The sequence below is a fragment of the Pan troglodytes genome, chromosome 16 (genome assembly GCF_028858775.2).
Source record: "Pan troglodytes isolate AG18354 chromosome 16, NHGRI_mPanTro3-v2.0_pri, whole genome shotgun sequence".
NCBI lineage: Eukaryota > Metazoa > Chordata > Mammalia > Primates > Hominidae > Pan > Pan troglodytes.
In genome coordinates, this window is record NC_072414.2 from 7264911 (window position 1) to 7292268 (window position 27358).

Genomic DNA, 27358 nt, shown 5'->3' on the forward strand with positions numbered 1-27358 from the left:
ATTATTTTAAAGCATAATTCTGTCTTTAAAACATTTTAAGGCATTTTACCTCTTAATGATAAGGATTTTTAAAAAACCCTACAATATCATTATCTTGTCTATAAGATTAACAGTGATTCCTTAATCTAACATGCAATCCATGTTACATTTTCCTGGACTATCTCAAAAATGCCTTTTTTAGGTGGTAATTTTGAATTAGGACCTGAGCATGTTCTCAGTGTTGACATTGCTTGACATGTGCTTCCAGTCTTTCTCCCAACAACATGGCTCCAGGCCCTCCTCTCCCTGTGATCATACCATTTTCTTTTTCAAAGAAGGAGGTTGGTTATTTTGGAGAACTTCACATTTTCTGAACTTGGTTGATTGCATTCTCTTATTCTAGACCAACATGTTCTTCTGTTAGTTACATTAATCTGCTGGTTAGATCTAGAGGTTTGGTTGGATTTGAATTCAGTCTCATTGGGGCGGTGTTATGTCTGGGGTCATGCTGCATGCTTTCTGTTGGCTCAGGAGGCCTGTAATGCTCGGTGGCTCCCCGCTTTAGTTCTGTGAAGCTAGACCAGGGAATTCATGTGTTGCGTATCCTCTATAAAATCCCCTACCAAACTTGCCCTCTGCTGTCTGGTTAGCAGGAGGTACAATTTGTACAGGAAGGACATAATCTAAGCTTGACTTCTTGAACTGCCACCTCCCTTTAACTATTTTTCATAATATTGAGTTGGTATCCTAGCACTTGCATAGGTGACCACCACTCAGGTTTTCTTTTTTTGAGTATTTTTATGAACTAATAGACTTTTATTGATTTGGTGTTTTTCTTTTTTAGCTTTTTCCCTCTAATATACACATTTAAAGGCATTAATGCCCTCAAGCATGCATTTAGTTGTATGTCACCAATTTCGATCTGCAGTATTTTGATTATTAATTGAACACATTTTCTAATTTTCATAGTCATTTTTTTCTTAGAATTTTGGGTTACTTATAAGTGTATTTTATAATTTTCAAATATGTGGATGAATTTTTTATTTATTTTGAATGAATTTTTGAAAACCTATTTCTAATTTAACTGCATTGTAGTCAGCACACATGCTCTGTAAATTTATTTCTTTGAAATCTGTTGAGATTTGCTCTGTGGCCTGGCATGGCCCGATTTGGTATTCATGCTGCCTAGATTTTTTTTTAAAGCATTCTATATTTAACAGAATTTGTATGTGTGGTATTAGTTTCAGAGCTAGGTATGTATTTCTCCCATTGTGATTGTGGGTTTGTTTATTTCTGCTTGTAGTTCTTTCACACAGTTTGTTCTTTTCATTTTACCTGTTGATTGATCAATGGACTGATTCTGGTTTCTGTATATACAGAGTCATTTTTTACAGGTCAGAACTGTAGAAATAATGAGGAAGTGACACTTATACGCAAAGCTGATTTGGAGAACCATAATAAAGATGGAGGCTTCTGGACTGTGATTGACGGGAAAGTGTATGATATAAAGGACTTCCAGACACAGTCATTAACAGGAAATAGTATTCTTGGTAAGATTACACTTCTTATTTCCTGGTTAAAAGTTACAGCCTGTATCATTTTAAGCAGAGTATTTGGCTTATAAATGATTTCTTTAGTTTTGTGCCAGCCCCCACATATTTTAATGTATCTGTGGCTTCGATGTCTGTCTTATCAACAAATTCAGCACATTTGAAGAATTTCCTTTGATTATGCATTTTTTGTTTTAATACTTGGAACTCATTTCAAGTTCTGAGTTGGCCCAGGCAACCCTGGGAGACAGTGGAAGGTCATTATACTCTGGTAACCCTCACTTTTGAGTTAAGCGCCTAACTTATTTCCTATTCACTGTTTCTCCTATATCTCTTCAGGCAAGCTGAATTGAACTCATGTTGCTTTTTCCCTTTTTGTTTCAGCTCAGTTTGCAGGGGAAGACCCAGTGGTAGCTTTGGAAGCTGCTTTGCAGTTTGAAGACACCCGGGAATCCATGCACGCGTTTTGTGTTGGCCAGTATTTGGAGGTGAGGCTGTATGCCTTGAGTGATGCAGAGGATGGCAGGGGATACCCTCTGTGTGTTTGTGATAGGAATATTTGGATCTAGAAGTACTGACATCTGGGTCTTTTGTGGGGCATTAGGGATAAATATAAAGATCCTTTAGAAGTTTTGTCATAAATGAATTTACATTTATTCACGTTAAGATCTGTGATGTACTGGTCTTGAAAAATTGTTTTTTAAATGATCAATTTGTGAGAAATAGAGACAGTGTTCCACAAGAAAAGAGGTTAAACTTTGGTCTTATGTAGAAATTTGGAATGGCTTATAATCTTGAGGTAGTATTTTTTGGGAAGAACTATGTAGAAGTGTAATTCTTTACAGTAGAAATATGTCCTTCCTATGTATTCACGAACACATAGAATTTATATATTGGGATTAGCTTACTAGGTATCGACAAGTAATAAGATGTATTAAATGCCATTAGGGCAGGGCTTAAAACAGTTTATGAAGGGGAGAATTAACTTTGCTGTAAATATCTTCTGTGACTGGAAAAGTTGAACTCTTACTTTTTTCAGAGTTTGATTTTTGTTAGAATAAATTTCATTTCCTCTACATGTGTGGTCACAGTCCACTAATACTTGTCATCGAATACTTGTCATAGTTTTGTTGCCCAGTGGGTTCTTTATGCATGTAACAATTCATTATACTTTCTGAAGCATGGTGTACAGTCACTTTGGAAACTGATTCCTAAGGAATATTCTAGCCAAATCATGTATCTGTGGTTTAGTTTTTCTACAGTAGGGCTGTGCGGTTGCTGCCTGCTTTATAGGGCATGTGGGTTTATGTGGTATCTGCTGTTACTTGGGCACAGCAGCACCAACTCATTACAGGATGGAGGGGCAGAATGCCCAGAGCACCCCTGGGCTCACATGCGGTTACAGCTGCAGGACAGAGCTGTCCTTTTGGTTTTATGTTTTTAATTAATTCTGTTTCCTCAGATTGATGATGAAATTTATTTTTCCAGCCTGACCAAGAAATCGTCACCATACCAGATCTGGGGAGTCTCTCTTCACCTCTGATAGACACAGAGAGGAATCTGGGCCTGCTTCTCGGATTACACGCTTCCTATTTGGCAATGAGCACACCGCTGTCTCCTGTCGAGATTGAATGTGCCAGTAAGAAAATCTTTGTTTTTTGCTGATCAGCAGATTATTTTTTTTGAACTGTAAGTGCCATTAAGAGTGGGAGAGGGCCAGGCACAGTGGTTCATGCCTGTAATCCCAGCACTTTGGGAGGTTGTGGCACGTGGATTGCTTGAGGTCAAGAGTTTGAGACCAGCCTGGGCAACATGGCAAAACCCCATCTCTACAAAAAACACAAAAATTAGCCAGGCATGTTGGCACGTATTTGTAGTCCCAGATACTCAGGAGGCTGAGGTAGGAGGATCGCTTGAGCCTGGGAGGTTGAGGCTGCAGTGAGTCATGATCATACCACTGCACTCCAGCCTGGGTGACAGAACAAGACTCTCTCTTTAAAAAAGTAGGAGATGGCCAGGCAGTGGCTCATGCCTGTAATCCCAGCACTTTGGGAGGCTGAGGCGGGTGGATCACCTGAGGTCAGGAGTTCAAGACCGGCCTGGCCAATGTGGTGAAACCCCATGTCTACTAAAAATGCAAAAATTAGCTGGGCGTGGTGACGGGTGCCTGTAATCCCAGTTACTCGGGAGGCTGAGGTAGGAGAATTGCTTGAACCCAGGAGACGGAGGTTGCAGTGAGCCGAGATCGCGCCACTGCACTCAAGCCTGGGTGATAAGAGCGAGACTCCGTCTCAAAATAAAAGGAGAGGAGGATTCAACACAGCTGATGATGATAAAAATAATAATAATAAGGATAGTGAGACTCAATCAGGTAGAAACAGCTGTGAGTGGTTGTCATTTGCCCTCATGGTCTGTTGCTGCAGAGGAAGCTAAAAAGTGTGCAGGAATGTCCACCCGTCTACCCTGTGGTGGTCTCATGTATTGCAGCCTCTGCCTGATGGGCCCAGCATGGCTTTTGTCTCCCTGCATGCCCAGAAATTGCACAGAATGTGGATTAGCTGTCCTCTCAGGGAACAGCATTCTACTTGAGGACTGTGTTTTTACCAGACCAGGCTCAAGTCAGTTATATTTCAGGATGGCAGCCTTTGTAACCACCTAAAATAATAAGTTTCTTCCTGTCTCCTAAGATGGGTTTACATTTTCCTTCATATAGTTGTGCATTTCCCATCTGTCTGTCTGTCCGTCCGTGTGAGCAGCTTCTGTTGAACAGTTGCCTGGTGCAGTTACCATGCGAGGTGTTCAGGATGCAGTGATGGGTAGGACACGCCTCTGCTTTCTGGTGCCGTTACCATGCGAGGTGTTCAGGATGCAGTGATAGATAGGACACACCTCTGCTTTCTGGTGCCGTTACCATGCAAGGTGTTCAGGATGCAGTGATAGATAGGACACACCTCTGCTTTCAGCTGCTTCTTGTTGATGAGCCAGCATTCTAAGCAGGTCACGTTACAAGGTGGTGAATGGTGAAATGGAGACGTTCATACGTGGTTTTGGGAGAAGAAAGGCTTCACACTGGCAGCAGTCCTGAAATTGCATGAGGGAGCATTCTGGGCAGAAAACACAGGAGTGTCAAGGGCACTGCTGAGAGGAGCAGGGCTTTCCTGCTGCTTTCGAGAGTGGGTGTCGCAGAAGGCTTGCGGGGAAGGAGGATCTTGGTGTCCACACAGCCCCCCGTTGGGTGGACCTTTGTGCAGTGCTGGGTGCTGGGCTGCCTGTGGTGCCCTCTGAGGTATCTGCTTCCTTCCCTCCTCCTCAAGGCTCAGTGCTTGCCAGAAGATGGGCTTTGTTTAAATTGGCAAGGAGGGCAGGGCTGGCGAGCTCCAGGGCAGAGGGTGCCATGGGCCCTGGCAGGTGGGTCCGATCCACAGGAGGATCAGAGGCTTATCTTGGAGCAGTAAGGAGGGGCTGTCCTGTGCTTAAAGAGAGGGGGCCAGAGAGAGTCGGCATTGGATTAGTGTTTCAGAAGAACGAATGTGGTGGGTTGTGGAATGCTCCTGAGTGCTCTAAAATCTAAATGTCCAGTAAAAGAACACTAAGTGCATCCCCGCTTTGATTGCTTGGATTTGGAGCAGTATTTGATAACACAGATCATTAGTAGATATCTGTAGTGGTGCACATACTAATTTTGTGTGTATGTGCCGCTCCCTCAAGTGACCATAAGCAGTTGTAATTAACATTCTTGCTGGCTGATCTAGTGCCTTGCACCACGCACAGGTCTCCTTTCATCGGCCCTCCCATCTCCAAGGATCTATCCTTCATTACAGATTGTGTGTTTGTTAAATATTTTCTCCTTTTCATTCCTTTATAAGTGCTCTAGGAATACGTAGCCTACCTTGAGGATGTAATTCTTTGTAGAAACCCTTCAGATGTGCTGTTCCCTACCTGGATACTCAGCGTCTGGGTCTTATTCCTCATCTTAGCTCAGTTGTTGCTTCCACAAGTCCCTTACTGACCCCCAGAATAGCGGTGGTCTGTCTTCCAGTCTCCCTGGTACCCCCATAGTCATGCGTTGCACATAGTTTTGGACTTGAAATCCTGCGATTAGTTGTGTCAGCGGTGCCCTTTGCTGCCTTCCCTGTTAGAATGTGCACCTCAGTCTTCACACGGTATCTGTGGAACCAGGCAGCTGCAGGCAGAGCACAGATATCCAGTGAATGCTGGACTGGAACTACGGTCCTGAGTTCTGATGCCATGCCTGAAGCGTGTGGAATCACCAGAAAGTGTGTTCACGTAGATAGAGGAATTATAAGTCAACCTGTGTAAACATGTTAGGTGGAGCTCTTTCATATGAATGATGCTGAATTTCACCTTCTAAATTGAGTGTTCAGTTGAGCATCTTTTTTTTTGTTTTAGTATTTATTTTGAGTTGTGCACTTGAGTTTCTCTTTCATGTTTGCGTGTGCATTTTCTAGAATGGCTTCAGTCATCCATCTTCTCTGGAGGCCTGCAGACCAGCCAGATCCACTACAGCTACAACGAGGAGAAAGACGAGGACCACTGCAGCTCCCCAGGGGGCACACCTGCCAGCAAATCTCGACTCTGCTCCCACAGACGGGCCCTGGGGGACCATTCCCAGGCATTTCTGCAAGCCATTGCAGACAACAACATTCAGGATCACAACGTGAAGGTGAGCTAGGCCTGCCCCCACTGCCACCTCAGTGCTCTGTTTATCTGAGGACTTTGACATAGGAATACTTATGTGCTCTTTGGTTAACACAGCACAGACTTTGTTTCATGTATTATTTGGAGGGTTTTGAGGTGAGAACCTGATTGTATTAACATGCTAGCGAGGCTTCAGAAGCATTAGTGATTGCAAGTGCGTCAGAAGCTGTGGCATGTTTAAGATTTGTGAAGACTCACTGGGTGGCTCTGAAGTTACTTCCAGCTGTTTCTGTTGCAGGACTTTTTGTGTCAAATAGAAAGGTACTGTAGGCAGTGCCATTTGACCACACCGATCATGTTTCCCCCTGAGCATCCCGTGGAAGAGGTCGGTCGCTTGCTGTTATGTTGCCTCTTAAAACATGAAGATTTAGGTAAGGAGCTCGATATCTGTGTACTTTAGGTACACTGCAGATTCCTCGACTAACCTGAGGTACATATTCATTCCTTCCCTGCCCTTTTTTTAAATGTCTTTTTACAGGTCATGTGGCATTATCTTTAGTTCATGCAGGTGCACTTGGTATTGAGCAAGTAAAGCACAGAACGTTGCCTAAGTCAGTGGTGGATGTTTGTAGAGTTGTCTACCAAGCAAAATGTTCGCTCATTAAGGTGATAGATTTTAATTCTTTTTATTCTGTGCTTTGCAGACAGTTGCTGAAATATTTGTTGTTAAAGTTGTCTTTTCCTGGTTAACTTTGCAGACTCATCAAGAACAGGGCCGTTCTTACAAGGAGGTCTGCGCTCCTGTCATCGAACGTTTGAGATTCCTCTTTAATGAATTGAGACCTGCTGTTTGTAATGACCTCTCTATAATGTCTAAGTTTAAATTGTTAAGTTCTTTGCCCCGTTGGAGGAGGATAGCTCAGAAGATAATTCGAGAACGAAGGAAAAAGAGAGGTAAGAATGTAAAAGGACAGAAGATACTATTAAAGCTTGTGCTTCACCCTGCCACGTTGGATCTGTGATTTCAGAGTGAAGTTTCTCTACTGTTGATCCCATGTGACATTTCTACCTGCTGCCATCATTTTTATTATAGTTATGATTAAATACAGAAATCTCGCTTATTTTTCCAAGTGATCAGACAATGAGGCAGTTTAGGAATTGAGTGTGGTATGATTTGATTACTAGTAAATTGATGTTGAAAACATAAATAATCTTTACTAAATTGATGGGAACAAGGAAGTATTTTTATTTTGTTAGTTATCCTGGTAATGAGATATAATGGGAACATTTAAACTTATTGCCATTCTTCTAAAGAAATGTTTTTTGTTTGGAAATATTGAGTATTCTCATACATGGAGAATTATAAAGGCAAGCTAAAAGAGTTACTGACATTTTCCTGGAAGTAGCTGTGTAAAGGTACAGAAAAGTCTTTTTGCATTAAATCCAAATTTGAATAAAAATGCTTAGAAATTATAAAATAGTTTAGAATTTAGTCACTTGTGATTATAAATAAACTACAGAAATTTCTGATTATATTCTTTTTTTTTTTTCTTTGAGATGGAATCTTGCTTTGTCGCCAGGCTGGAGTGCAGTGGTGCGATCTCAGCTCACTGCAACCTCCGCCTCCCAGGTTCAAACGATTCCCCTGCCTCAGCCTTCCAAGTAGCTGGGATTATAGGCACTACAGGCACGCGCCACCACTCCTGGCTAATTTTTGTATTTTAGTAGAGATGGAGTTTCACCATGTTGGCCAAGATGGTCTTGATCTCCTGACCTCGTGATCTGCCTGCCTCGGCCTCCCAAAGTGCTGGGATTACAGGCGTGAGCCACTGTGCCTGGCCTCTGATCATATTCTTATGACTTATACTGATTTACTCACAAACCTGCTTATTGAACAGTATTGATTACTGAGTTTCTGATGGGCATTTTGAACAATAAGCTTATGAAAGACTAAAGTGTGTTAGAAGCCATCCTAATTTGATTGTTCCTGAACAAACCCTACACCATAACAGCCTGTCTGAATGCTAGGGGTGCTCTGGATCAGGAAGTCACAGCAGTCACACTGCTGCGATTCCTTTAACCCAGGCATGCAGGAACTCAGCCTGGGCCCAGGAGACAGGCTGCCTCGGCATGAGGGAGAGAGACTCCACATTTGCCATCTCATATCCGTGGGTTCTGAGCCCACACTGTCACTTTTAGAGTTTCCTGTGGGTTTATAGATTTATCGTGTGTTGTTTCAAGCTGGTTTTCTTTTTTTTTTTTTGGAAATTAAGTAACTTGAAAAGATTAAGTGATTAATATTCCTGTTGCTGTGTCAGGGATCCCCGAGCCTTCTCTCAGGCTTGATGATTCACTAAAAGGACTCAGAAGAGCTGTTATAGTCACAGCTGTGTTTTTTTACTGCAAAAAGGATACAGATTAAAATTAGCAGAGGGAAGGGTGCATGGAGGGAAGTCCAGAGGAAACTAGGCACACGCTTTGGTGTCTCTCCCCAGTGGCGTCACGTGGATGTGCTTAGCTCTCCCAGCAACAGTGTCACATCATGTGTGAAGAATTGTTAACCAGGCCAGCGCACCTGAGCCTCGAGTCTAGAGATTTTGTTGGGGGCCAGTCACATACGCAGGCAGTGCCCCTGTGACTGACCTCACTCAGACTCCAGTGCCCCAGTGCAAAAACAAGTGGTCCCTCGCAAGTCCCATCATTAGCATAAACTACCTGGCCAGACCACTGCCACAAGGTCCTGGGTGTCAGGTATACCAAAAAACTTCTCAGGCAGGATGTTCCAAGGGCTCAGAGCTCAGCTCCTAGAAGAAGGACCAATCCTGAAGGGACAGACCTTCCTTGGGAATTTGCAGGGTTTGAGCAACCCCGGCCTGCTATGTTAGCTCTTTACTGCCCAGGTGTATTATCATGTTGCTTATTTTTTATATTATATGCTGAGGAGATTTAGACCAAAAATTTTAAAAGAGATAAAGTATAGGGAGGAAATTCCACATATCACAGTGAATTCAGTTGATTCAGTTACACAGTAACAGAACCACTGAACTGGACCGTGGTGGACAAGCCAGGAACTGTGGGCCAAATTCTACCTCTTGCTTGCTTTGTGTTGCCCATGGACTAAGACCTTTTTTTTTTCAGTTTGAAATTGTTTTTTAAAAATTAAAATAAGTATATTATTTTGGCACATGAAAATTACATGAAGCTAAAATTGTAGCACCATAAATAAAGTTTTACAGGAGCACAGCCACACCTGTTGCTTTATCTGTGGTTACTTTTTGTGCTACAGCAGCAGAGTTGAGTATTTGCGACAGACTGCATGGCCTGAAAGACTCAAATGTTCACTCTCTGGCACTTGAGGAAGAGCTTGCTGGCTGCCGGGCTTCCCGTGCTTTGGGGCTTCTCCCCTCGTCGCACTCTCACTTTGTCTTTTTGTTCTGCCAGGGTGATCATTTCACTCTTGTTGTTGAGCATTGCAATTTATAATGTTGTTCAGATGTTTATTTGAATGAAATATTTGTCCTTCATGTAAATCTAAGTATTTCTTAATTTAAAATTAATATTTAAGTGTATGATTTTTATAGTGAATGATGTTTTAAAACACAGTTCCTAAGAAGCCAGAATCTACGGATGATGAAGAAAAAATTGGAAACGAAGAGAGTGATTTAGAAGAAGCTTGCATTTTGCCTCATAGTCCAATAAATGTGGACAAGAGACCCATTGCAATTAAATCACCCAAGGTGCAGTATTTTCTGTGATTCTGAGGTTGGCTGAATAGAATCATAGCATGTAGCACAGGAATCCACAGTCTTGTACCTCTGTACCTGAGCATCTGGAGGGAGGGACGGGCGGTTAGAAATACGGCCCCAGTGATGCTTCATGAACTTGACTTATGATGTCCTGGTCAGAGCTGTAGCTGGAGAAGGGTTTCCTTTTATTTTTGGTATTAGATTGTATCATTAATTATTCACCATTCATTCCTTAAATATATTCTTTGTTCCAGAAACAGTGCTGGGCCCTGTGGCTATTAATATGAACCATAACTTAGCTTTGTATGCCAAGCTAGCCTGTTCCAACATATATTAGTATAGAGATTATAAAATCACTTATAAGTATATTTATAGCATAGTTTTAAAACCATGTATTACTAAATTTAACCAATTTAAACCTATGAGCATTATTTATATTTTACTTGAATAACTTTTAGAGCACAGTTTATTATTAAATAGGGTAGACTAATGATGAAAATTGTTTTCCTTTGTTAGGACAAATGGCAGCCGCTGTTGAGTACTGTTACAGGTGTTCACAAATATAAGTGGTTGAAGCAGAATGTGCAGGGTCTTTATCCGCAGTCTCCACTCCTCAGTACAATTGCTGAATTTGCCCTTAAAGAAGAGCCAGTGGATGTGGAAAAAATGAGAAAGTGCCTACTAAAACAGGTAACATTTGATGAGAAATGCTTCTCTGCATTGGGTAATATACATAACACTTAACTGTATGCATTGATATTTTGCAGTTGGAGAGAGCAGAGGTTCGCCTGGAAGGGATAGATACAATTTTAAAACTGGCGAGCAAGAATTTCTTACTTCCATCTGTGCAGTATGCGATGTTTTGTGGATGGCAAAGACTTATTCCTGAGGGAATCGATATAGGGTAAAACGTTAGCATATTTTTTTCTTAATTGAGGTAGCTATGGCAACAAAATGTTGTTCTGTAACAGTTAGAAGTCTGGCAGTGTCCCAAGTCAAATTCTTTATCTTTATTTGAAAGGGAACCTCTTACTGATTGTTTAAAGGATGTTGATTTGATCCCACCTTTTAATCGGATGCTGCTGGAAGTCACCTTTGGCAAGCTGTACGCTTGGGCTGTACAGAACATTCGAAATGTTTTGATGGATGCCAGTGCCAAATTTAAAGAGCTTGGTGAGTCAATAATTGTATCAATGTTATTTTACAGTTTGCCTTTAATTATATGTTGTGGAAACTTGCAAATGCCAATTTTTGCTTTTGAGAAGATTTTCATTAAAGTTTGTACTTTGTACTTGTATAATCTATGCTGGTGTCAGCTTTCTCAGATTTTAAACAAAACTTCAAAATTTAGCAGGAGACACAATGTTGAAGTACTCTAGTATAACGTTTTTACATTTTGATGTGTATCACCACATATCCTAAAGTGTCTGTGTCCTATATTGATATTTATTTCCTGGATAGTTTGAGCATCTACAGAGAGTTGATTCGATTGGTTTTGTGGAGGAAAAGGGAGACATAACTTTTATATTTGAAATGGAAGGAATGGAATAGGGCACCAGTGTATTCAGAGAGCAACATGCTAAGTCCTGTAGACAGATGGAATGACCTGTGCATAGAATGCAGGGGGTAGGCCCATCGTGCAGCATGGCAGAGCTGCCCACTCTGTGGAAACCCCTGGAAAATAGTCAGATGTTTAAAGTAATTGCCAGTGCTTTCTGCATTACGTTTATTCTTGTATCCATGCACAAGAAATGTAGGTGGGTGTCAATGCTTATCAGTCAGATGTTTAGAGTAATCGCCCGTGCTTTCTGCATTACGTTTATTCTTGTATCCATGCAGAAGAAATGTCAGTGGTTTTCAAAATAGTCAGATGTTTAGAGTAATCGCCCGTGCTTTCTGCGTTACGTTTATTCTTGTATCCATCACAAGAAATGTCAGTAGGTGCCAATGCTCATTAGGTATCCAGCCGGTTCCCCTGCAAACCATCACCAATGAGAACCCGTCGGGACCCAGCCTGGGGACCATCCCGCAAGCCCGCTTCCTCCTGGTGATGCTCAGCATGCTCACCCTGCAGCACGGCGCAAACAACCTCGACCTTCTGCTCAATTCCGGCATGCTGGCCCTCACGCAGACGGCACTGCGCCTGATTGGTAGGTCTGCACCCGCTTGAGCGCCTTTGGGAAAATGTCAAGATTTTGCTTTGATTTGTTTTCTTTTCTTTTTTTTTTAAAGCTTTTTGTAAATTATGGTAAGACACAAATAGAAAGTGTACCATTTTAACGTCGCAATTCAGCGGTATCAAATACATTTACGATTTTCTAGAGTCATCACCACTGTCTAGTTGTAGAACTTTTTCATCACTATAAATGCACACCATTTAGCCATCAGTCCTCACTCCTCTGCCCTCCAGCCCCTGGTAGTCACAAATCTGCTTTCTCTGTCTATGGATTTGCATATCCTGGATATTTCATATAAATGGAATCATACCATTTGTGGCCTTTGTGTCTGGGTTATTTCATTTGGTATATATCAGTACTTTATTTTTATGGCTGAAAAAGATTTCATTGTATGAATATATAACATTTTGTTCATTTATCTGTTGATGGACATTTGGGTTGGTTTTGCCTTTTGACTTTTGTGAATAGTGCTGCTAGGAACATTTATATACAAATACTTGTTTGAATGCTTGTTTCTAGTTCTTTTGATTATACACCTAGGACTGGAATTACAGGGTCATATGGTACAACTACGTGTAACTTACTGAGAAACTACCAAACTTTTCCACAGTGCCGTATCATTTTTACATTCCCACCACCAGTGGGCAGGATTCCAGGGTTCCAGTTTCTCTGCTTCCCTGCCAACACTATTTTTTGTGGTTTTTTTTTTTCTTTTTTTTTTTGGATGAAGGCCATCGTAGTGGGTGTGAAGTGGTATCTCATTGTGATTTTGATTTGCATTTCACTAATGATGAATGACATTGAGCTTCTTTGCATGTTTATGCTTGTTGGCCATTTGTATATCTTCTTTGGAGAAGTGTCTATTCAAGTCCCTTTCTTTTTATTGTTTATTTTACTTTTTTTGAGACGGAGTCTCACTCCGTCGCCTAGGCTGGAGCACAGTGGCACGATCTCAGCTCACTGCAACCTCCGCCTCCCGGGTTCAAGCGCTTCTCATGCCTCAGCCTCCTGAGTAGCTGGGATTACAGTCACACACCACCACACCTGGCTAATTTTTGTATTTTTAGTAGAGATGGGGTTTAGCCATGTTGGCCAGGCTGGTCTGGAACTCCTGACCTCAGGTGATCTGCCTGCCTTGGCCTCCCAAAGTGCTGGGATAACAGACGTGAGCCACTGCGCCCAGCCTGTTTCTCCTTTTTAAATAGGGTTGTCATCATCTTGTTGTTGTACCAATAAATGCACTATATAAGTGTACCAAACCTTTAAAGAAGAATTAACACCAGTCCTCAGACTCTTTAAAAAGTTCGTGTATACTAGACCTTCACAGATCTGTAGACCTTTATCAGGTATATAATTTGAGGGTATTTTCTCCTGTTCTCTGGATTGTATTTCCTTTGATAGAGAAGTTTTTTATTTTGATGAAGTTCAATTTATCTGTTTCTCTTTTGTCGTCTATGCTTTTGATATCGTATCCAAAAAGCCATTTCCAAATACAAGGTTGATGAAGATTATCCTCATGTTTTCTTCTGTAAGTTTTATTGTTTCAGCTCTTGTATTTAGATCTTTGGTCCATTTTTAGGTAATTTGTTTTACACAGTGTGAGGTAAGAGTCCAACCTGTTTTTTTTGATGATCTGATTGTTTCAATACCACTTGTTGAGGACTGTTCTTTCCCTGAAGTTCTGGGTACCCTTGGCAAAAATCAGTTGGCTGTGGATATTTAGGTTTATTTCTGGACTCTCAATTACATTATCACATTCTATATGTTGATAATTGTGCAGGTACCGCCCTGTTTTGAACATTGTAGTTTTGTACTGTTTTAAAATTGAGAAGTGTGTTTTCTTTCTCAAGATGATTTTGGCTACTTTGGGTCCCTTGCATTTTCATATGAACTTCAAGGCTGGCTTTTCCATATCTGCAAAAAAGACCATTGGGATTTTTGCTAGGGATTGAATCTGTAGATTGTTTTGGGGAATAGTGCCATTTTAACAATGTTAACATCCATTCTCTGAATGTGGAATGTCTTTCCATTTATTTCTGTCCTCTTTAATTTCTTACAGCAGTATTTTATTGTTTTACAGTTATCAGGGTAATAATGGCCTCATAGAATGAACTACGTAGTGTTCCCATATATTCTGTTTTTAGAAGAGTTTGAGGATTGGTGTCAATTCTGCTTTAAATCTTTGGTAGAGTTGACCAGCTAAGCTTTTCTTTGTTGAAAGATTTTTAATTACCGATTCAATCTCTTGTTACGGGTCTATTCAGATTTTCTATTTCTTCTTGAGTCAGTTTGGGTAATTTATGTTTTTAGGAATGTGTCCATTTTATCTAGGCTATTTTATTTGTTGGCATACAGTAGTTCACAGTGTTCTTTTATAATCTTTTTTATTTTTATGTTGGTAGTACTGTCTCCACTTACATTTCTGATGTTAGTTATTTGCATCTTCTTTTTTTTCTTTCTTTTTGAGACAGAGTCTCGCTCTCTTGCCAGGCCAGAGTGCAGTGGCACAGTCTCGGCTCACTGTAACCTCTGCCTCCCGGGTTCAAGTGATTCTCCTGCCTCAGCCTCCCGAGTAGCTGGGACTACAGGCATGCGCCACCACGCCCAGCTAATTTTTTTGTATTTTTAGTGGAGACGGGGTTTCACCATGTTGACCAGGATGGTCTCGATCTCTTGACCTCGCGATCCGCCCACCTCAGCTCCCCAAAGTGCTGGGATTACAGGCATGAGCCACCTTGACTGGCCTCTTTTTTTCTTAATTTACCAAAAATTTGTCAGATTTTTTGTTCTTGCCAGAAACCGAACTTTTGGTTTTGTTATTTTTCTATTCTCTATTTAATTTATGGCTGCTCTAATCTCTATCGTTTCCTTCTTTCTGCTTTGTATTTTTTTGTTTTTATTTTTGTCTTTGTTTTGAGACAGGGTCTTACTTTTCCTTCAGGCCGAAGTACAGTGGCACAGTCATGGCTCACTGCAGCCTCAACCTCCTGGGCTCAAGTTATCCACCTGCCTCAGCCTCCCAAAGTGCTGGGATTACAGGTGTGAGGCACCACACCTGGCCTAACTTTGGTTTTTATTGTGTTATTTTTTAGTTCTTCCAGATGTAAAGTTATTGATTTGAGATCATCTTTTGTAAATGCAGACTTTCATAGTATAATTGCCCCTTCATCCCTGCTTTTGGCGCAGCACAGAAGTTTTGGTAGTTGTGTTTTCATTCATCTCATAGTATTTTCTAATTTCCCTTGTGATTTCTTCTTTGACCCACTGGTTGTTTACTGTGTGTTGTTTAATTTTCATATACTTGTAAATTTTCCACTTTTCCTTTTGTTATTAATTTCTCATTTCATTTTGGTTGGAGAAGGTAATTTGTATGATTTTAGTCTGTTTAAATTTAAAACTTTGTGGCCTAACATATGGTCTGGTCAGTCTAAGAGAGTGTTCTGTGGTATACTTGAGAAGAACTTGTATTCTGCTCTTTTTGGTGAGATGTTCTGTATATGTCTGTTAGATCTGATTGGTTTATGGTGGTGTTCTTTGGCTAAAACTGAGATGCTGCAGGGCCAGTTATCAAAGTCACAGTGAAAAAGCAAGGTTTTCCCAAGCTCTTTTAATCACATCAGTCTTAAGAGTTCACATTAATCCATTCAAAAATATGTATCAGGCCAGGCTGTAATCCTAGCACTTTGGGAGGCTGAGGCGGGTGGGTCGCTTGAGCTCAGGAGTTTGAGACCAACTTGGGCAACATAGCGAAACCCTGTCTCTACAAAAAATACGAAAACTAGCTGGGCATAGTGGTGTGTGCCTGTGGTCCCAGCTACCTGGGAGGCTGAGGTGGTAGGATTGCTTGAACCAGGGAGGCAGAGGTTGCAGTGAGCGGAGATCAAGCCACTGCACTCCAGCCTGGGCTCCAGCCTGGGCGACAGAGTGAAATCCTGTCTTGGGGGTGCGTGGAATCTTTCTATCTGTCTGTCTGTCTGTCTGTCTGTCTGTTTCTCTCTCTCTCTCTCTCTATGTGTGTGTGTGTGTGTGTGTGTGTATATATATATATAATTTTTTAATTTATATATTTATATGTTGTGTTAAATATATATTTTAATATGTGTATTACAGCTGAAAATAATAATCTAGTAAGGGTTATATCTGATTTCTTGAGGCCTCATTAGCAACGAAAAGTTGCATTTAAAAATTACAAAAGCATATCTCCATCGAGAAATGGCCTTTTTATGTTGTCTACTTTTTTCCCAGAGGTTCCAATAAGTAACAATCACAGCACAAATCATTAAGTATGGGGACTTGCTCTGTTGATAGTATTCATGTGTTTAAATTTCATCTGGCCCACTGGCTGCAAAAAGCAAGGAAGTTGTGTCTCATGAATATCTGTCTATATTTGCAGCCTGCCCTGATAAGGGTATCCTTCTTGTCATTTAAGAAATTATAAACATATAATATTTTATACCAGCTTAATGTATACATCCACATGTAACAGCCAGAAAACATAAAGCTATGCAAAATGAAAAATTCCCCCCAGTTTTGCTTGCAAATTTATTCAAGTCCTTAGCAATACATTCAGTCTTTACAGAGTTAACAGTATAGCTGCCCAGGGGATCCTGGGAGATCCACCTAGAATGCAACTCCTGTCCCTTCCTTGGGGCCCCTTCCTGGGGGCCCTAAAGTAGCGGCTAGGCTAAAGGAAAGGCTGTTTCCCCTTCTAGTTTATCTAAAGTTTTGCTCCAGCCCTGGGAATTGAATATCCTTTGTTGCTCTCTTGGAAGAGAGAGAAACACAAACTTTTTACATTTTTTGGTCCACCCAAGCCCACCTTTGGGACTGTTTGGATCTTTTTCCCGCCCACCTGGAGGAGAAAACTAAAATCAAGGGAGTTACCAGAACCACACTCCTACCCCCTCTCAGTTTAGCAAGTGGGAAAAGGGGGGTTAAAAATCTAGCCTACTCTCCTAGGGTTAGCTCTCCTATTTTCAAATCCATTGGTAAGTTTTACTTCTCTCAGGTGACAGCAGCTCGGCTTCTGTTTTGTGCTATGGATGACTCTGTAGCCACCCAGGGCACCAATTGTCAGGGGTCTCCAAGACCACCCCCAGGTTTGATGGTTGGCCAGGAGGACTCACAAGACTCAGCATGTAGTTGAACTCAGGGCTATAGTTTATTACAGCGAAGGCACACAGAGCAAAATCATTAAAAAAGGACATGGGTAAAGTCCAGAGGAAAGCAGGTACAAGCTTCCACAGGATCCACACAGGATGAGCTTAACTGCCCTGGCACTGAGCTGTGTCAAGTGCTGTCTGCCGGGAAGCTGGATAGAGACTCCAGGCCCAGGGTTTCCATTAAGGCTGATCACACGGGCACCCCCTTCCTGGCACGTATGAAGTTCCAGAACAAGGAAAGCAGGTTTCAGCACAGACCACATTGTTTGTACAGACAGTTCAGGCACAGGGAACCACACCTACTACCTAGGGAATGGGAGAGCCCTCCTGAGATCCAGACTCCAGCCGAGGGCCAGCCTGCAGCAACCCTGTCTGAGGTTGTATCTCGGGCCAGCTGTTAGCTGTCTTCTGCGCAGAACCATGATTAAAGTTTGTTAGTTTCCCACTGTTAGATATTTAGGTAGTTATCTTTGTTTTTCTATTAATAAAAAATGTGATGAGTATCTTTCTAACTCAGTTATTTTGCTTTTTTTGGGGGAGTAATTCCTAGAAGTAGAGAGAGTAGCTTTACTGAGCATTTTAATATCTTTTATATCTTCCTAGGATATTTATGTATTTCATCCTTCCGTTTATCTTCTTTTTATCCTATATCAGTAAAATATTCATAATATTATATTGATAAAACATATAGTATGGATTGTTCAAAATTACGATCTTCATTAGTACTTTGTGAATGTTTTGTGTGTATTAAGGGGACACTGTAGCTACTTGTTGGCTCAGCTATTGTTTTTGATGCTCCGTCAGGCCCCAGTTGTGACAACGTTGAGGAAGATATGAATGCTTCTGCTCAAGGTGCTTCTGCCACAGTTTTGGAAGAAACAAGGAAGGAAACGGCTCCTGTGCAGCTCCCTGTTTCAGGGCCAGAACTGGCTGCCATGATGAAGATTGGAACAAGGGTCATGAGAGGTGTGGACTGGAAATGGGGCGATCAGGTACTCAGAGATTTGATGTGAACACATTAGCCACACATTAGTTATCTTCTGCACAGTTCTGTACGATATTGGTGGGTGGAAATTGGAATAATCCAGGATGTGTCAGTTGATCGATGACACAGGTGTTGGTTCCCGAGCAGCTGAAGGGAGTGAACACAAGTAGGGAATCATAAGTAGGGCATCTGAGCAGAATCAAGTCTGGAAAGAGAGGCAGCTCTTTTCAGGAAACTCACTGGCATGAGGCTCAGTTTGATGGGTCACTGGAACAAGAGTGTGAGAGTGAGCAAGAGAGTAAATCTCATTCTGAAAGTTGGTGTAGTGAAGGCTCTGAGGCAGGAAGCCCAGATGCTGCCCCTGTGGGCTGATGGCCATGTGCTGCGAAGTGCCCTGAAGCCAGTAGTTAGGGATCTACTTCATGGGCCTGTGGGCACGTTTCCATCTTCCCTCATCGCAGGTCTCTTCTAAATCTCTGCCAGGTGCCCCCAGGTGGAAGTCACATACCACAGCCCTAGCTAAGTTAGGGCAGTGTTCACCTTCCCATGGTCTGTCTGGCTTTTCTCAGCCACGCTGGTAAGCCCTGGCTTTGTCACAGTCATCTTAGAAATAGCAGTGTCTGGAGACAGCATCCATCCTAGAAACAGCTTTCTCCTGCAGAAGTGAGAGACAGAGCTTCCCCCTGGGGCCCGGGGGAAACTGAAGCAAAGGGAATGTGGAGGTGCTGGTGCTTGTTTCAGGTTTCCGCTCTTGCAAGGCCCGTGAGGGATTGTGGGGACAGGACTTGCTGCAAAGCCCTGTCTCTGCATTGACTCAGAGGATCCTCATTGAGATGAGATTTCCCCGACTTCCTTGGTAAAGCAGCATGAGCACGTTATTTTATGCCATTTAATTTAAAATGATGCAAGCACACATTTTGTAGGAGAGGTGAAATCTGTGTCTGGAGACAGCCCCTGACAGACAGGGTGGCATATGGCGACATCTGTGTGGCAGGTCTGATGGGAGCCATGGAAGGACCAGGGCAGGGCACGCACCCTCCTAACTGAGGTCTAGTGGGAGCCATGGAAGGACCAGGGCAGGGCACGCACCCTCCTAACTGAGGTCTAGTGGGAGCCATGGAAGGACCAGGGCAGGGCACGCACCCTCCTAACTGAGGTCTAGTGGGAGCCATGGAAGGACCAGGGCAGGGCACGCACCCACCTAACTGAGGTCTAGTGGGAGCCATGGAAGGACCAGGGCAGGGCACACACCCTGATAACTGAGGTCTGCTGGGAGCCATGGAAGGACCAGGGCAGGGCATGCACCCTCCTAACTGAGGTCTGGTGGGAGCCATGGAAGGACCAGGGCAGGGCATGCACCCTCCTAACTGAGGTCTGGTGGGAGCCATGGAAGGACCAGGGCAGGGCATGCACCCTCCTAACTGAGGTCTGGTGGGAGCCATGGAAGGACCAGGGCAGGGCATGCACCCTCCTAACTGAGGTCTGGTGGGAGCCATGGAAGGACCAGGGCAGGGCACGCACCCTCCTAACTGAGGTCTAGTGGGAGCCATGGAAGGACCAGGGCAGGGCACGCACCCACCTAACTGAGGTCTAGTGGGAGCCATGGAAGGACCAGGGCAGGGCACACACCCTGATAACTGAGGTCTGCTGGGAGCCATGGAAGGACCAGGGCAGGGCATGCACCCTCCTAACTGAGGTCTGGTGGGAGCCATGGAAGGACCAGGGCAGGGCATGCACCCTCCTAACTGAGGTCTGGTGGGAGCCATGGAAGGACCAGGGCAGGGCATGCACCCTCCTAACTGAGGTCTGGTGGGAGCCATGGAAGGACCAGGGCAGGGCATGCACCCTCCTAACTGAGGTCTGGTGGGAGCCATGGAAGGACCAGGGCAGGTTACGCACCCTCCTAACTGATCTCTACTTTGGCTTTCTCAGGATGGGCCTCCTCCAGGCCTAGGCCGAGTGATTGGTGAGCTGGGAGAGGACGGATGGATAAGAGTCCAGTGGGACACGGGCAGCACCAACTCCTATAGGATGGGGAAAGAAGGAAAATACGACCTCAAGCTGGCAGAGCTGCCAGCCCCTGCACAGCCCTCAGCAGAGGATTCGGACACAGAGGACGACTCTGGTGGGTGACTCAGGAAGGTGTTTAGTCCAAGGCAGCCCACAAACTGTCCAGGTGCTGGCTGCCGCCACTGCCATCTGGGCCTTAGAATGGGATGTCAGGACGCATCCGCAGCTGGCGCTCTGTCCTCGGAACCTGCAATTTAAATAAGCTCCCAGGCACCTCCGATGCAGGTGTGTGGAGTGGCTGTGGGATCCAGCGATCTGGCTGGAACTGACTTTCTGCATTTTCCTCTCATGTGTGCACCCGCCCCTCTTTGAGAATGTGGTGGCCAGGCCGGGGCAGCTGCATCACCAGTGAGTCTCATGTGGTTGGCGCTGAGCCTGCATCTGAGCGAGTGAGCCCAGGCCTGGTGGAATTGCCCTGTGGTCTCGGTCCATTGCCTCCTCCTCCAGTGAGAGCCCTCGCCCGAGCACACCCCACCTGTCACCTGCCTTTACCTTTCCTCTGCGGTCCCTGACTCTGAACTCTTCATGTAATGTGGAGTTAGTCAGCACTTTATCGCTTCTAGGGAAGCAGAGGTGAGAATTTAGGGGTGGACCAAGAAAGCTAGATCCTATCTGTGGAGATCCAGGTTGCAGGAGGAGGTTTCGTGACATTTCTTAGCTGTTCCTAAAAGACACGTGAAGCTTCACATGCCTGGGTTTGGTAATACCATCCAAGAGGCTGGGGCTGCCTCCGGAAGCACCGCAGTGTCCCCCATGGCTACAGTGTCATCAGGCTCAGAAATGGCTGTTTCAGTGAGCACGAGATCTTAGAAGGTGTACTCACTAGAGAGCAGTGGGTATGGTGGCTGGAAGAGGCTATGCCATAGCACACCGTCTGGGCTCGGGGCACACAGCTCAGATCCTGATACCACCATCTTTGACACGTCACTTCTGGGGCCTGGATCTCTCAGGTGTGAGCAGAAGTGTTCCCTACTGTGTAGGCCTGTTAGGAGCGATGTATATGACACCTGGAACCCTGTCCCTGAGGGCGGATGTGGTGCTGGCCACCAGCATCCAGCCTGTAGCATGCTGCCTGACACCAGTCGCTGCTTCCTCCCTCAGCCTACCTTGCCTGCAGGAAGCAGGCCTGGCTCCCTGCCTGGGGCCTTTCCCCACAGAGGCATCAGAGCCTGGGCAGGGGTGGCCCCACGACAGAGGGTGGCCTCATTTGCCACACATCTCCTCATCCCAAAGCCAGCCAAGCTGGCTGCATGAGCGTCTGGTTGCCCCACTCCACAGATGCCGGTGCTTTGTCCTCATCTAGGACACAGCCAGCTCATCAGAAACCAGCGCTTGACATTTGATAAGTTGTGTTTCTAAAGAAGTGAAATCTTGGAATCATTTATTGCTTCTGAGTTATATGCTAATGTTGTTTCGAGAATTATTATTTAAAAGATTCTTGAGGAAGATGGGAACAGAAAATGATCAGGGTGCACGTTTAGTGCATCCTGAGTTCCATCTTTTCTTCTTGTAAAGATCTGTTTCCCTTTCCAAAGCAGAAAAGATGACAGTTTGGAAGGTCGAGGTGGGAGGACTGCTTACCCTGCGAGGTCAAAGCTGCAGTGAGCTATGATCATGCCGTTGCACTCTAGCTTGGGAGACAGAGAGAGCCTGTCTCAAAGGAAAAAGGAACACAAAAATCTCTGTACTTTCAATTTTGCGTGAACCTAAAACTGCACTAAAATTCAAGTCTTCAATAAAACAAGAATGTAATATTAAAGCTGTTGAATTATATGCAGGACTATCTTCCAGTTTTACTTGGGAATATAATTTGTAATTTTGATTATTTTTTTTAGAAGCCGAACAAACTGAAAGGAATATTCACCCCACTGCAATGATGTTTACCAGCACTATTAACTTACTGCAGACTCTTTGTCTGTCTGCTGGAGTTCATGCTGAGATCATGCAGAGCGAAGCCACCAAGACTTTATGCGGACTGCTGCGAATGTTAGTGGAAAGCGGAACGACGGACAAGACATGTATGGAATGAGAGATCGAGGGCCCAGGGAGTCAGCGCTGGGGGCCGCACGCTTGTGTCTGGGTGTTCATGTGGGTGGGTGTGGATGTGTGTGGATTCCTTTCCTGTGGCTGCTGTAACAAAGTATACAAACTTGGGGGCTTACACAGTAGAAATTCTCACGGTTCTGGCGGCTGGAAGGCTGAGATCAAGGGTGGTTCCTTCTGGGGCTGTGAGGGGGAAGCTGCTTGAGGGCTCTGCCCCAGCTTCTGGAGTTTGCTGGTCTCTTTAGCGTTCCTCGGCTTGTAGAGGTGTCACCCCTATCTCTGCCGTCATCTTCACATGGCATTCTCCCTGTGTGTGAGTCGCCTCCAAATCTCCCCTTTTCATAAGGACATCATTTAACCTCATCAAACTGATTACAGCTGCAGCAAACAAGGTCACCTGCCGAGGTACAGTAGGGGTTAGGGCTTCAACATACGAATTTTGCAATTCTGAATTCAACCCATAACACTGGCCTCAAACAACAAATTTGTTCTCTCAGAGTTCTGGAGACCAGAAGTCCCAAATCCAGGTGCAGGCAGGGCCATGCTTCTTCCACAGGCTCTAGGGGAAGGTCCTTCCTTACTTTGTCCAGCTTCTGGGAGCTCCAGGCTTCCTTGGTGTTGGGACGCATTGTGCCAGTCTCTGCCTGCGTCTTCACATGGCCCCTGCCCCTGTGTTCTGCATGTCCTTTTCTGTCTCTGAAAGGACTCTTTGAGTTTCTTTGACTCTAATCCAACATGATGTCACCTAAATTCTTACCTTAATGACGTCTACAGAGACCTCATTAAATAAGATCATATTCTGAGGTTCCGAATGTATGTGAAGTTGGGGGACAGGCACAGTTTAATCCATAAAGTGTTTGTGTGTGTGGAGAGTAAGTATGAGAAATGTGAGCTGAGGGAGTGGGGTGAGTGTGCATGTGACTGAGAGTGAGCACATGTGAGTGTGGGTGGGTATGTGGGCGTCCTCCAGTGTGTGTGAGAGCATGCGTGTATTAGTGGTGTGCTTGAGCATCCGCACATATTGATGAGAGTGAGTGTGTTAGCGGTCGATGGGCAAGTGGCTGAGCGTTTGTGTTGCAAGTGTGATGGTGTGTTTGTAGCATGTGGTTGTGTGGGTGTGTATATGTCCATAAGAGCATGTGAGTGGGCAGGTGACTACATTCAGGTGAAGTGGGAGTGAAAGTGTCAGTGCATTGAGCCAGTGTGTGTGTGAGGGTGAGCACGAGGGAGGCATGAGTGTGAGTGTGAGGGGATTACTGGGTGTGCGAATGAGACACCCAGTGTAAGTGTAAGTCAGTGTAAGTCAGTGAGGGTTGGTGAGCATGAGGAAGTAGGAGTGGGTGGCAGGCACAAGTGTAAGTGTGTGATTGAGTGCGAGCATTTGTGTAAATGTGTATGAGTGCCTTGTGTCAGTGTGAGCACGAGTGATGTTATTGTGAATGCGTGTGAGTGTGAGCATTTTGCTTGTGTCAGTGGGAGGTTGTAACTAGGTGTGAGTATAAAGTGAGAAAGTGTGTGGGTAAAGGTGAGTGGGTGAGTAATCGGTTGTGACTAGTGTTTAGGAGTGTGAGCGCATATGTGAGTTTTTGTATGCATTGGGAGGGGTAAGTGTACGTGAGAGTGCATAGGAGTGTGTGTCAGCTTGCATCTGTTGTGTGTGCATACGTATCACTGGGATTGTGTGTGTGTTCGTGATTGTGACAGTGGTGTGAGTGCACCTGAGAGTGTGAGGGTGGGTGTGTGAGTGCCCATGAGTGTGTCTGAATAACTTAGTATGGGTGTGAGTGTGAGGATGCATATGAGGGTGTGAGAGTGTGTGTGTGTGTGTGTGTGAGCCCATGTGAGTGTGCTGAAGGAAGGCAGGTGTCCTCATAAGCTTGGATAGCTGAGGGCAGGGCGGGGGAGGTGGGAGGCGAGAGCAGGTCCTGTGGGGCTGCGGGTGGGGTCCCTCAGGGGGGCCCAGCCTCCAAGCCTCAGCCTCCATTCAGGGAGTAGTGGAGTCCTGGAGCCAGGTGGAGCAGAGGTGGGCCCACTGGTGCCAGAATCCAGTGGTGTAAACCTAGTGAAAAACTCATTTTGTTAATGCAGATGTATTAAACTTGGATTGGAAACTGTCTCTACTAAAAATACAAAAAAAAATTTAAGTGGTGCAGATTAAATATAAGCAAGATTGTGGAGATATTTAAAACACGAAATTAAAAATATAATAGATGCACTGTTGCAAAGTACTGTTATTTGAATTATAGATGATTTTCCTATTGCCTAGAAACAATGCATAGCTAAAATTCCCTAACTACTTTCACTACACATACTTAGAAGGTTTAAAAAATGCCTGTAGTCCCAGCTATTTGGCAGGGCAAGGCAGGAGAATCACTTGAACCCAGGAGTTTTAGACCAGCCTGGGCAACATAGTGAGAGCCCTTCTCTAAAAAAAAAAGAAAAATTCAGAAATGTTTCTTGAACTAACTTAAAAGCCGCCTTCCACTTCTCACTTTGAATTAGTTTGAATTAATTTACAAACTGCAATATATTTGTAAAGGAGCTTATTGTAGAAAAATAAAGTAAGTTGATAAAAAAATAAGGATATATCTTTAGGGATTTGTCTTTAGGGACTTGTTACCAAGCATGTCTATTTTCCCTCCCGCAGCTTCTCCAAACAGGCTGGTGTACAGGGAGCAACACCGGAGCTGGTGCACGCTGGGGTTTGTGCGGAGCATCGCTCTCACGCCGCAGGTATGCGGTGCCCTCAGCTCCCCGCAGTGGATCACGCTGCTCATGAAGGTCGTGGAAGGGCACGCACCCTTCACTGCCACCTCTCTGCAGAGGCAGGTAATGTGCTGCCAGGCAAAACCAGTTCCCTGAGAGAGGCATCCATGTGCTGAAGTTCCCTGCCCTCAGAGTCAGGGGCCTTTATTCAGTAACGAGTGCAGAAAGGGTCTAGAAGTGACAGGGTAGATTTTCTGGAGGCAAGGGCCGGAGGTCCTTGATAATTGGTAAGTTGCTAACCTTCAGTTTACCTGCTTTTCTCTTAAGTGGTAAATCCTGCAACTACTCACTCATCTGCTTCACAGAATTTGTAGTGTAATTGTCTTAAGAATTAAACTAAAAATAATTCTTTTTAAATTAAACACATGCATCTGTAATGTTGCTTTTTTTAAAGTTCCTGACAATCCTAATCACTAATCAACTTGAGTGTAATTACCTGGCTGTAAAATAATGAATCTCAAAATTTTCCCATGATTACTTGCGTTATGAGAACAGAAAATAAAGAGACGCCGGGCGCAGTGGCTCATGCCTGTAATCCCAGCACTTTGGGAGGCCGAGGCAGGTGGATCATGAGGTCAGGAGTTTGAGACCAGCCTGGCCAACATAGTGAAATTCTGTCTCTACCAAAAATCCAAAAAAAAAATGAGCCGGGCTTGGTGGTGGGTGCCTGTAATCCCTGCTACTCAGGAAGCTGAAGCAAGGAGAATCGTTTGAACCTGGGAGGTGGGAGTTTGTAGTGAGCCGAGACCGTGCCACTGCACTCCAGCCCGGGTGACAGTGTGAGACTCTGTCTCAAAAAAAAAAACAAAAAAAACAAAAAACAATCTGTAGTTTCCTCATCAGATTTTTTTTAATGCTTGTCGTTATAAATTTTCTTTTATCAGATCTTAGCTGTGCATTTGTTGCAAGCAGTCCTTCCATCATGGGACAAGACCGAAAGGGCGAGGGACATGAAATGCCTCGTGGAGAAGCTGTTTGACTTCTTGGGAAGCTTGCTCACTACCTGCTCCTCCGACGTGCCATTACTCAGAGGTGGGTGGCCGTCTCCCTTCCCTGTGCCCTGGTGAAGAGGGGCGCAGTGCCGTCACTCAGGTGGGTGGCCGTTTCCCTTCCCTGTGCCCTGGTGAAGAGCGGCGCAGTGCCGTCACTCAGAAGTGGGTGGCCGTCTCCCTTCCCTGTGCCCTGGTGAAGAGTGGTGTAGTGCCGTCACTCAGAGGTGCGTGGCCGTCTCCTTTCCCTGTGCCCTGGTGAAGAGTGGTGCAGTGCTGTCACTCAGAGGTGGGTGGCCGTTTCCCTTCCCTGTGCCCTGGTGAAGAGCGGCGCAGTGCGGTCACTCAGAGGTGCGTGGCCGTCTCCCTTCCCTGTGCCCTGGTGAAGAGCAGCGCAGTGCCGTCACTCAGAGGTGGGTGGCCGTCTCCCTTCCCTGTGCCCTGGTGAAGAGCGGTGTAGTGCCGTCACTCAGAGGTGCGTGGCTGTCTCCTTTCCCTGTGCCCTGGTGAAGAGTGGTGCAGTGCCGTCACTCAGAGGTGGGTGGCCGTCTCCCTTCCCTGTGCCCTGGTGAAGAGCAGTGCAGTGCCGTCACTCAGAGGTGCGTGGCCGTCTCCCTTCCCTGTGCCCTGGTGAAGAGCGGTGCAGCAGCTTCTCCCCTGGTTTCCTCCTCAGAGTCCACGCTGAGGCGGCGCAGGGTGCGCCCGCAGGCCTCGCTGACTGCCACCCACAGCAGCACACTGGCGGAGGAAGTGGTGGCACTGCTGCGCACGCTGCACTCCCTGACTCAGTGGAATGGGCTCATCAACAAGTACATCAACTCCCAGCTCCGCTCCATCACCCACAGCTTTGCGGGAAGGCCTTCCGAAGGGGTGGGTTTGTGTTCTCAGAATTAATTTAGTTGAACAGTAAACTTGTAGGGATTGGGCAGCTTCGTGAGTGTCCCCGGTCGAGCTCGCTGTTTGGTCTGCACTAGGCCCAGTTAGAGGACTACTTCCCCGACTCCGAGAACCCTGAAGTGGGGGGCCTCATGGCGGTCCTGGCTGTGATTGGAGGCATCGATGGTCGCCTGCGCCTGGGCGGTCAAGTTACGCACGATGAGTTTGGAGAAGGCACCGTGACTCGCATCACCCCAAAGGGCAAAATCACTGTGCAGTTCTCTGACATGCGGACGTGTCGCGTTTGCCCATTGAATCAGCTGAAACCAGTAGGTGAACTTGTGCTTAGTTACTGC

The 27358-nt window shown here is 44.9% G+C and overlaps 1 protein-coding gene across 13 annotated transcripts in view; it reads left to right on the forward strand.

Annotated features, from left to right (window-relative positions):
- Positions 1 to 27358, forward strand: part of HERC2 (HECT and RLD domain containing E3 ubiquitin protein ligase 2) — a 209997-nt gene that overhangs the window by 80765 nt on the left and 101874 nt on the right. For 9 of the 13 annotated variants that reach the window (XR_010151567.1, XM_054667265.2, XM_024349055.3 and 6 more), the window contains 19 exons: positions 1359 to 1529; positions 1914 to 2017; positions 3018 to 3168; positions 5999 to 6213; positions 6487 to 6619; positions 6727 to 6854; positions 6947 to 7142; positions 9792 to 9925; positions 10451 to 10624; positions 10702 to 10838; positions 10956 to 11107; positions 11893 to 12084; positions 18078 to 18265; positions 20191 to 20383; positions 22164 to 22346; positions 25019 to 25200; positions 26022 to 26169; positions 26800 to 26996; positions 27101 to 27331. Coding sequence is in view for 12 of the 13 variants with exons in the window: in XM_054667265.2 (XP_054523240.1) it covers positions 1359 to 1529; positions 1914 to 2017; positions 3018 to 3168; positions 5999 to 6213; positions 6487 to 6619; positions 6727 to 6854; positions 6947 to 7142; positions 9792 to 9925; positions 10451 to 10624; positions 10702 to 10838; positions 10956 to 11107; positions 11893 to 12084; positions 18078 to 18265; positions 20191 to 20383; positions 22164 to 22346; positions 25019 to 25200; positions 26022 to 26169; positions 26800 to 26996; positions 27101 to 27331 (3209 nt within the window). In the remaining variant the exon portion in view is untranslated. The remainder of the gene's footprint in view (positions 1 to 1358; positions 1530 to 1913; positions 2018 to 3017; positions 3169 to 5998; positions 6214 to 6486; positions 6620 to 6726; positions 6855 to 6946; positions 7143 to 9791; positions 9926 to 10450; positions 10625 to 10701; positions 10839 to 10955; positions 11108 to 11892; positions 12085 to 18077; positions 18266 to 20190; positions 20384 to 22163; positions 22347 to 25018; positions 25201 to 26021; positions 26170 to 26799; positions 26997 to 27100; positions 27332 to 27358) is intronic. The other 4 variants (XM_054667266.2, XM_063794444.1, XM_063794445.1 and 1 more) reach the window with 3 other exon arrangements.